General features: G+C 42.4%; 1 protein-coding gene across 2 annotated transcripts; it reads right to left on the bottom strand.

Annotated features, from left to right (window-relative positions):
• Window positions 1-377: 377 nt before the first annotated feature.
• On the bottom strand, window positions 378-10,467 carry dbpb (D site albumin promoter binding protein b). 2 transcript variants are annotated; one of them, XM_085471518.1, is made up of 5 exons: window positions 8,759-10,467; window positions 8,310-8,602; window positions 7,152-7,607; window positions 3,697-3,956; window positions 378-2,734 (listed from the first exon to the last, which is right to left on the bottom strand). In XM_085471518.1, the coding sequence occupies exons 2-5, from the start codon at window positions 8,497-8,499 to the stop codon at window positions 2,519-2,521; spliced, it is 1,122 nt and encodes a 373-aa protein (XP_085327644.1). In that variant the 5' UTR covers window positions 8,500-8,602; window positions 8,759-10,467; the 3' UTR covers window positions 378-2,518. The 2 variants fall into 2 exon arrangements, with proteins under 2 accessions (XP_085327644.1, XP_085327645.1); XM_085471519.1 differs by having other exon boundaries at window positions 8,310-8,568.
• Window positions 10,468-10,999: the final 532 nt, after the last annotated feature.

Raw genomic sequence — 10,999 nt, 5'->3', positions numbered from 1 at the left:
TTACATTATCTTACCTTATATACTCTAACTCAGTCTCTTAAACGTAGTGTGCATTTAATTATAAAATGCATAAAACACTCTTTAAATTTATTTACAGGAACCAGAACTGCCTCAGTTGGGCAAGACTTGGTATTTGAACTGTTTTGCCAATTAAGGAATGTACACAATGTGAACAAACAGGGAGGATATCAAAACAAGTCTGGTTATCAGCTTAAGTAAAAAAAACCCTGAATTTTTAACCTTTGTCGTCTTGCCTTCAAAACTGGGCTTTGATTCAATTCTGGATTACTTGGAAGCAACCACAAACAGCGCAGTGATTAATGAGAACAATCTTTTATTTGTGTTTTTTTTTTTTTTGGGGGGGGGGGGGGGGGGGGGGGGGGGAGGAAATCTCATACTACATCCAAACAACCAGCACTGACTGGTGGGCTGGGCATCATCGACACTACTGATGCAGCAGGGCAGTTGATCAGTTAAGAGTCACTATAAGAGTTATCAACCACATCGGTGAAGATACAGGAGACTAAAATCCTGTTAGGAGAGCAAACAATCACTGAATGAGGTGATAAAGGCAGATAAACCAACAAGGAGCGTATCAGTAGTGTGCACAGTCCATGCACAGGTGAGAAAACGGTCATGATGAAAGGTCAAGTTGGTCTGAGTGAACATCATGTTCAAGTTACTGAGCCACGTTTGTGAAATCCCCGGTCAAAGAAAACAGAAGTCTCTGTAGAAGAAGTGGATAGATGTGGGTCCGAAGACAGGTGCAAATAGCCGAGACTGGGGTTGTTTTGTTTTTCCATTTGAAAAGTCTTTCTGAGGAACACTGAAGATCAAAGATGTTTCAAGGTGCAACAGATCATCCAAAGAAAGAAAAAAAAAACATTCAATAATACAGAACAACAACAATAAGAGGGATAATCATAATAATCATAACAATAATAATAGTTGTAATGGTAACTACTCATCATGGTCATTGGAGGATTAAAATCACACTATTACTAGTCGTCCCTCCCCCAGGGAACATAACATAGTGTACCATGCCCCTGTGTAGGTGTTGTTGGGTACACAGAGAAGTTCATAGATACAGTAAAAAGGAAGGAGCAATAACAGGATTGAAAAAGCACTAAATAGCAACAAGTTTCGTGGATCGACATAGGATCAACATTTTGGCTTTTATTTCTCCCAGAAATCTGAGAAATTAACACATTCCACTCAATGGGGGTACTCAACCCATCTCCTGGAATACATCAAATACACAAAATAGTAGAGGCCTATCCAATATACACAACAATTCCCCTCCCTTCCCCCCACCACACCCCTGTAATAATGCTAATTAAAGTGTGTTCAGTAAAGTAACAACGTGTGTTTTTACAGGGACGATTGATTACTACTGCAGAATATGTTACAACACTGAGATTGAACTGCTCTGTGCACCTTTCAGGTGCAAGAGAGTCACAAAGACAAAATGCATTGGGAAGAGTTTGCACATAACTGTCAAAGGACTGCCTGCAAGTGGGAGCAGACAGAAATAGAGACATCGGATATAGAAACAGGGGAGCAATTCAAAGAGAGGATGAAGAGGAGCAGAGTTACCCAGGGCATCACAACAGGCTTCCACAGGCTCGGGAAATATCGAAAAACACCAGAGCAGATTGAAAGCACTTCCACTGGGATAGTGAAAAAGTAAAAGAGCAATACACAGAAATATGGGCTAGAGGAAGATGTACCAGTCTCATAAAGTTAAAACCAAGGTAAAAAGAGCTAATATTGTTAGAAGGAGGAAGGGGGGGTGACGTTGTTCTAATAGAAAATAATATACGAGACTGGCCAAGAGGATAGAGCTGGGCTGTATACATAGTGTCTCTCATTCTGTCTCCCTCAAGCATCCCCAGTGACAGAAACATAAAAGGAAACAAATTAAGTGCTTGAATAAAATCCACAAAATGTCGAACTACACGTCTTTAAGATAATTTTGCTCTCTATATTACAATTGTTACATGCCTTCTCAACCCTGCTGCTGCATCCTGGCTATAATTATAAACACAAAAAAACAAAAACAAAACCATCGATGGCTGACAACCTGTTAAGCATCTCCTGACTCAACTATGATAAAAAGATATTTACCGCAGCTTTCCCCCATCTCTGTGTCCCCATCATGTAGAAAATATACAAAATTATTCTGTAATTTGCTCTCCCTCTAATTTTTCTGAAGTATTATAAAAATATACAATTCTCCAATAACAAAACTCTTAAAAGTCACATCTTTCATCTGTTAAATTATTCTCTCTGTCCGCCACTTTTAAGAGCCGACACCTCAACGAAACAAGACACCTGAGCTTCAATGCACAAACCTTCTCCTCGTCTTATACATTCATCATCAACATCATCATCATCATCATTATAATCATAATCAGCTTGACCCCCTTTATGTCCATCAGGTTACCCCAGAAATTCAGAGTCTTAGATTGAATCCAGCTTATATTTCTCCTTGTCCTAATTCTTCTCCGCGCTGCCATCACTGGTCAGCGAGACGGTTTTCGTATTTACTAAGTATGTTACGACACCGGCCCAGTTCCTTCCTCATCTCGGCCACTTCCTGTCGGAGGGCGGCGTTCTCTCGCTCCAGGTAGGCGGCGCGCACTGATATCTGGTTCTCCTTGAGACGGCGGGCGTCCCGGGAGCGCTTTGCCGCTTCATTGTTTTTGTGCCTCCTGCTCCAGTACTTCTCATCCTACAAAAGGACCGAAGAAAAAAAACAGCACATATGGATTATTCAGCATCCACCAATGCAATCCACTTATTTTTATTGGGGAATTTCACGATTATTAGGTATAAAATGTATAAAGAAAAGAATCAGTGAGTGTTCTGATTTGTTTCTTAAGAAGTGTGTAGTGTTTTTTCTAGCTTAACTTCTACAGCTATGTGGGTGTTTGGCAATGAAAAGACACTTCTTTGTCGTTGTTGTTTATTTGCATACCACATCCTCAGAATTTGGTTACTGGTTACTGTCTGACAGCAAATAAAGTAAGCAAACAACCTGCATGTGCCACACACAGCTGCTAAAAACTGAATTGCTGTCTTTTTTCTGGCTGTAGAATATTTTATGGACTTCCATAAACTACAGAGTGAGGATTTGCACAGTTTATGATTCTTTATACTCAGTTACAAGTCATCAATCTTATAACTTATACTGGGCTTTTTGTTTATGTAATCTCTGTTTTTATTTTGCAGCTCCTGTGTTTGTTGCTTGTCCATTATCGGATGCCCTCATTGTGAAACTGTTCTGCCTTTTACACTGTTTTCATTAAACTGAAGCGCTAACAATGTAAAATATAAATGCAGACCCAGGCGTGTGCTCATTTCTGATAAAAATAAATATATCAGGTAAACAGCTTAGCTCTCGCCAGTATTTTCCTCAACTGATCATTTTCCATGATCATAGCTGGATAATTGCCCCATTAGTCATCGGATAAATGAATCTCAAACAATGTGGACAGTGTATTAACCAAGGCTTTATCTCTGGTAAATCTAGATGGCATTTTCACTATTTTATGACATTAAAATCATTCGATACAAATTTTTAAAATAACCGATTTAATTACTATTTATCTGCTTTCAAACTACTTCAGTCTCAGGGCATAAACTGCATGTAAGCCACTTGCATCAATGCTGTGAATACCTCAGCAGCCTCACCTTCATGTTATCGGGTACCAGGATCTTGCGTGCCTTCTTGATCATTGGCTGGGGCTTGAGCTCATCCTCGCTGAAGGAGTGCCTTCGCGGATCAAAGTTCTGCTCTTCCGACGTGTTGGACATAGCCATGTCTGAAGAATCCATGTCAAACATTCCAATCACATCTGGCCCATTCCCAGTGGGTGTGAGCAGAGGCGGACAGGAGGATGAAGAGGAAGAAGAGGGTGACTCACAGGAGTCATTCATTCTCCTTTGACTCCCTAGAATTAAAAAGAAGATAAACCTAAGTACACTAAACACTTTGACAGTTTTAGTGGAAGACGTTTTGACACTTTTTGACAGATCAGCCACAAAAATAAAAAAAACAATATGCAGCACTCCATGATAACCACCAGATGGCAGCAGAGAGCTACATTGTTAATAAAAACAAACATTGCTTTGGCCTTAACCAAGAGTTGGCTGGTATTCAGTGAGCTTTCACTGGCAGATAAAAGATTTCATAGTCAAGGTAATGTTTAAAGTATACTACAATAGCAAATGCAATATAATTCAATCATGTAATCTACAAATATTTAGTGCACAGATTTGTGGATGTAACTAAGCAACAAGCTGTTTAAAGCAATACCTAAATTAATTAATTGAAAGCCAATGCTAGCTGTCTCAGTAAGATTTTAGCCATCTTGTGCCAAAAACATAGCTTCAATGCACCTTGGCACAAATTACCCACATCTTTAATACACTAATGGGGGAGTGGAAACTTTTTTTTCTTCAATATTTACCCTTATTTGTTTTGTCAGTAATGGAGAAAAGCATTTCATTATTTTTAAACAAGTGTTCACTTTGTTGAGATCTGATTACTGATCTTTTAACCTCTATGGATGGAGGTACTATCTATCTTTTTATCAGGGTGTAAAGACTTCATCATGAGATAAAGGTAACCTCTCAGAAAAGCTGTGCCATGTCAGAAATGGGTGCAGATTTCCTCTTCATTTCTTACCCATCTGTATAATTTATTATGCATCTGTCGATAATGGGAAACTAACGTCAAATTAGTTCTTTATATGTCCCACTGAGTGTGCTACTGATAAAATAAAAACATAACCACAGTCTTGATGTGAATCCTCTGGTCCACAGGCTTTAAGAATATATAACACACAATCACCACTACACAAAACCTCTTGGCCCAAAGCATAACCTTGACAAGTTTTATCACATGAACTGCTGAAAATGTACTTGTGGACCAAAGCTCACAACCAGAACAAATGCAGATAGAAAAATCTATAAGCGGAAATGTTATATAATGTGTTCTCCCTCCTCTCCAATCCAGTTTCTTTAAGTGGGGCCGGTATAGGGTGATGTGCCAGCCCACCCCCCTGTAGGGCCAATGCACCTTACTCGACTGGCTTTTCTTTCAAAGAGCACAAGCCTCCATTAAACTTCTATGTGAATCCAGACAGCTCAGTCATCATCCTTGTTGTGAATGTATAAGCCTGTCCACATGCAAGTGAGGCAATTTAACAGAGATGTCAACTTGACTCAAAGCTCCTCTATGTGTTAGCTGGATACCTAACAAGGTATCTACTTAACACAGCACTGCAGCCTCCCAAATATGGACAAATATCAAACCCAGGGTGAATATAATGAATATTTAATGTAGTTTAATAAAAAAAACAAGCCAGCAGGTTGTTGGTCTGTATGTGCTGCCAGCTGCTAACTATATTACCTGTGGATCTGTAGTATAACAGAACCTACAGCATGAGTAATGGCTATATAATAGACAGGTAATGTGAGGCCATATTTTGACACCAGGTGAACACTGTTCACTCACACTCCCTTGGCAATGCCTCCGTACTATAATAAAACTATTTAAAGTGGTAGATGCACCGGGGCACAATCAGCAGTCAGATCTACGTATTGCTGAAAGCTCTTGTGGATATGGTTAACCGAGTGTCGTGCTGCTTAAACCCAACAGCAGGAACTAGGTAGTGCCACCACCTGTTGTGGTGCTTTGTTGGAGTGAAAACCTAAAGACCCTGCAGTTTACTGCTACCTCTCACCTCTGACTTTCGGGCAGCTCTGGAACGCAGATTTGCCAAGGAGATTTGGTGCATTTTTCGTTCACATGTTTCCACCGTTAAATAACAGCAGGATTTCATTTTTGATTACATGGCCCGACATGTGCCCTCACACTTTCCAGAACTTGTACAACAGCATTCCAAGAAAGCCCAAAACCGTTGCGAAGGTAAACAGGGGTCATTCTCCTTGGTTACCTAATAATTGTTCATCGTTAGGCCGTCTGATATTTTGTGAGTACATTTGTGATGTTGCAGTTTAGCATTAAAAGGAGGCAAATAGCATCTAGACGTAATTATAAGACTTTAAACAAAGGGACATTGATCAAAATGCACAAGCCTTTATCATGCAGTATAAATGTCTTATCGGAGTTTATGAACGAGTGCTTTGTAACTGAAGGAGTGAATTAAAGGTCTTCAGTCAAGATCCCATAAAGTATAAAGCTCCCCTCTTGATATCAGTGCACTTATTGTCATTCATTGGTGATCATATGTTCGGTGTGAAGTCCAGCAGGCACAGGGAAACTCTTCCTGTTGTCCCCCCCCCCCCCCCTCCTTCTCCTCTGTGGACTCCTCCTACACGTCTGCTGGCCCTGCCTCTAGTTCTCTCACTCCAGTACTCCCAGCCTCTGCACGTGTAATGACGCGTGCACATGGCTGTGGCGTGTGAAGTGGGGAGAGATTTAAAGACACGCAACCGCAAACACTCCACACACACTGCTGTCTCTCTCTCTCTCTCTCTCTCTGTGTACTGTTTTGACCCTGCTTCACAATCATTATTGGCCGGGAGTGAATGCTGATTGTGTTGTACACTGCAGTGCACAGATCACATGCCAAACTACACCAAACTCTCTTGTCATAGCTATGAAGTTGATTCATCAAATAGCTCAGGACTCCTTATTTTGCTTTACCTATTTTTTTTCAAGTTCTTCACTGCTCTTCAGCTTTTTGTTTTTCTCCCAATCAGTTTTTACCTTGCAGCCATGCAACCAAATGGTCATGGTTTCATGGTTAAGGTGCAAATTTTAAACTCTGTTTTCTTTTTAAAGCTTACTTTGTTTACATAACCATGTGATCTCACGGCCTCAGCTTGACCCCACAGGACAGCGAAATGTTTGATTGCCATGATAGTCACTGTGAAGCAAGAACAGTTGAAGTCCTGAATCATTAGCCCACACTCCACATAACCCTGTTTACATCACAACTATTGTTATTAAACCGAAAGGTCTGCTAGTCGACCAGCAGCAGGTGAAACTTTGTCAACTCTGAAAAGCTTGGAAACCATTTTCCACGACTGTTGCTGTGAGGTGATCTTGACAATCCCTAGATAATAACCAGTCTCTGCACTGGCCATAACAAACTAGTCGATATTAGTCAACTCACCATGCAGGCAGTCAGTTCCTCCTGGAAGATTCTGTGGCTGAGCCACCTCCAGACCGATGAGAGATGGAGAAGAAGAGGTAGAAGGTGGTGAGGATGAAGATCCAGGTGGGGATGAGGGTGGTAGGCACTGGGAGCTCTGGTTGGGCACAGCTGACTGCGGGCTCTGTGAGGGAATCTGGGCTGAACAGGAGCTGTTGTTGTTATTGTTGTTGTGCATGCTGCCCATTCCATTTTCAGTTAGAAACTCCTCCAAGTCCATATACTGAAGCTGGAAGAGGCCCCCATCCGCAGGCACAGTGCGATCCCACAAAAGAGGCCCCAGGAACTGGTTGAAGTTTCCTCCTCCATTTCCACCTCCTCCACAGCCATTACTGCTATTACTGTTGACTATTCCACTTCCATTCCTCATTGGGCACACTCCCAAGGAGTCCTCATCGAGGTCCAGTCTGTCTTTGTCTGCCAGATGGGAATAAAAAGCAGACTTATTAGTGGAATATAAAAATGACGATGCTTACTTTTGGTGTCACTTTAACAGGTTTCAGTGGACAAGAAGGTGGCCTTGGGATAGTTCACGCTTCGGCTGCTTTATGCTAAAAATCAGCTCTTCATATTTGCACAGAACTAAATGGCACTTCTACAAAATCCCCTTCTCCGCCTATCTCTCATACAATCACACACAGAAACACAGATGGGCCCAGATGGTAGCTGAATTGCAGCATTAACCAACAGCCAAAACCGATTTGCTGTCATAACGTATACACAAACTCCAGAACAAATCTCACAATAGCCAGGGATACATTTGGCAGAGAAAACGCACCCAGAACGCATGCTTGCATGGGTTTAGATTTACAGCTAAACCAAAGCATGTTATCACCCAGTGTAATCTAGATCCTAATTTGAAGTTGCATCAGGGATTATAATTCAGCTCATCTGGCCATGGTCACTGAGGAGTCATCCTGAGCACATGTCCTGGGGCATGAAACCTTTGTGGCCTTTACATATGAAAAATTACTAATAGTGGTACATATTTTTATACAACAGTAATAGTGGATGGAAAAGATTTATCCATGCTTTTCCGCTGCGTAGAGAAGAAGGCAGATTATGCTGATAAAGCCACACTTTGACCTTTTATTAATTAAATTCACAGAAGGGTCTCACCTTTCGAATCGCATGAGTTCTTTAAACGCTGGTCTCCTTTCATGGGGTGCTGCAGGAGGGATTTCAGACCTGCCATAGAGTTGAGGTGCCCCCCTGTCAGGGAGCCTCCAGGTTGAGTACAGCTTCCAAACTGTGGGCTTGCCCCAGCTGGGAGGTCTGGGGTCGGAAGCTGGGAGAGTTGCCTGGACATCCTGGACCAGACGGGTCGCAGAAACACACCTGGGGCACTTGAAAGGGCTAGGCGAGCTGACAGGAGTACCTACCAATGGGACAAGCAGGCTGGATGACTGTGGCTGTGAGCACAGGAGGGGTGGGGTGGTGGGCAAATACAAAAAGGTAGTTTTGAGACTTATCTATGCAGAATAGAGCATCTGTTATATTGTAATTACAGTCATGACATTGGCATGGCATTATGTCAGAAAGTTTAAATTACACACGCAAACTCTTACCTTTCACTTGTAGATATAAAGAGTTCTTTATTTCCCTGCAAAAATATTTTCCTCGAAGTACTCCATTGCCTTTGGATGTTGTAGATGAAGCTGTTATTCTCGGAGAACAGTGTGGGAGGGACAGTCAGACCATCTGATTAGGAATACTGTCCATAATAAAACTGCAAAGGCGTGAAAATTCCGCACACACACTTTGCACGCACAAGAAAAAATATTACAGTAAAAACTTGAAGAGCGATATCCCGAGTTAGTGGTGCGGTAATTTAAAAAGAAATACTTATAATAATGAAAGAAGATCGCAGAGAGAGACTTCCTCCGTCAAAACAAAACTGTCGTGGAGAAAGAGGAGCATTAAAAAAAAACAGCCAGCGACGCGAGCTGTACGTGGTCAGATGACAAGTTGTATTGCTGCTTCTCTGCTGTCGCGCTCTGCTGTCCCTCGGTGGGGAGGGGGTGGTTGGAGAGGCTGGAGGGGGTCGTTTCCTCTTTCTGTCTGTACTTTTTTTTTTCCATCCGGTGGATCCAGTCACGGGCGCACGGGCTCGGATCTGTGTTTGGGCCGCGCGACGTACTCCTCCTCCTCCCGTTTCTCTTTCTCTCAGCTGGAATGGACACGGGCAGTTCACGTGACGTCACACCTCGAGAGAGGGGCGGGGCCTGGCTTTAACAGATCTCTCAATTTTCGCCTAAATTATTTATGAGGACACACCTACCCCTCGTGCCACACCTCGAGGGGAGCAGCAGGTTGTGTTGTTTTTCCCGACAGGTACAACCACAATTATTTTTGTAAAAAAAATAAAAATCAAACAAGAAGCAGGAAATATGTAAATTAGTCTCAGCGTCACCATGGTGATGGGAAAGAAACCATGAGAAACAGCTAACTGTGCTGTAAGCTGGGGGTTAATGGCGCTTAGGCTCGCGCTCTCCGTTGGAGCATAATTTGGCTTTCTCTAATATTCAGGCACTGCTGCATGACTTTTCCAGCTTCCTTGTAATCCACGGAAAACGTGAGTGCGCCGTTTTTTCAGGCGAGAGGAACGCTTCTGCACGTTGCCTGCCGGCGTACAATAGCAGCTCAGGCTCACGTGTATGAGGCACGCGGAGACGAGGCCCGTCTGCTCACAGCTCGGGCACTGATAGGCCCGCGGAGAGCTGCTGCTCCGCCCTTGCGCCGGAGCCGATTGGGCAGAAATAGGTCGGACAAGCCCGCCCGCTCGGATTCCCTCCCGGTGCATGCTACTGCCGCGTGAGACCGAGCAGCTCGAAATACAAAAAAAGCGCGAGGGTTGTCTTGTCTACTGTACAAGTTGAAAAGCACATGCAAAACAATGCGTGCAGCAGGAATTCATCCCCTTTGATTTTTTTCCTCCAGAGTTAAACATGCAGAAGTTGACGTAAATAGATTACAGACAGACCAGCATACAAAAGACGCATTGAGTAATTGCATTTGAACAATATGCCCTGAAAATAAATAAGTGAATGCAACTGGAGGCAGGAGCACTGGAGGAGGAGGAGGCAGCCCTGTGTTCAGCCCTGTCCCGAGAGTCCCTTTTTTTTAATGATTATTTTTCCGAATTAACCTATCAGACTCCAGTCTTGTCCAGCTGTGTTCTCCCAAGATTATAACCACGTGTCACCCCCACATAAAAAATATCAGAGTGGATGAATCATCATTTTTTGTGTCTGCAAGCAAGCCAGATCATCAGCATGAATTAAACCTCACAACACTTAAAGAGTTCTTAAATTAAAATATATATATATATATCTGCGGACAATTTATGCAAAATTAAATGCACAGAATGCACAGAGATCTGCTTATAAACCACATTAATTTCCAGAGGGGAAAAGGTGCTTTTAAATTAACTATGGGTTACTGAATCTGGTCGCTACAACAATCTTTTTTGTTTCATTAATCTGGAGCAGACAGCCACACAGCACCAGCGTCTCCAGTCCACCCCCTATCGCTGTAAAATCCATGTGACTGCCACACTCATCCCCACCAGGCCAAGAGCACACCATAAATGAGTTGCTTACTGCCATCTTGTGGAGCCAGAAGTGAGTTTTCTTTTTGTTTTTTTCTCCCCACAACAGTCATATGTGCAAGCTTTGATCAGTAAAAAACATTCTTCATCCTGGAGGAACTTGGCTGATAACATTAGTAAGTCTAAGCACTTCAATGAGCTTTATTAGTGTACCTACATGCTGATAACCACTTAATCCAAAGATTCATGTGAACGTCAT

This window comes from Copadichromis virginalis, linkage group LG11 (genome assembly GCF_057382275.1).
Source record: "Copadichromis virginalis isolate Kocher_CV1m ecotype Utaka linkage group LG11, C_Virginalis_male_GT1.1, whole genome shotgun sequence".
NCBI lineage: Eukaryota > Metazoa > Chordata > Actinopteri > Cichliformes > Cichlidae > Copadichromis > Copadichromis virginalis.
Note: the sequence above shows the minus strand (reverse complement) of the source record. Positions and strands in the feature narration are given on the sequence as shown.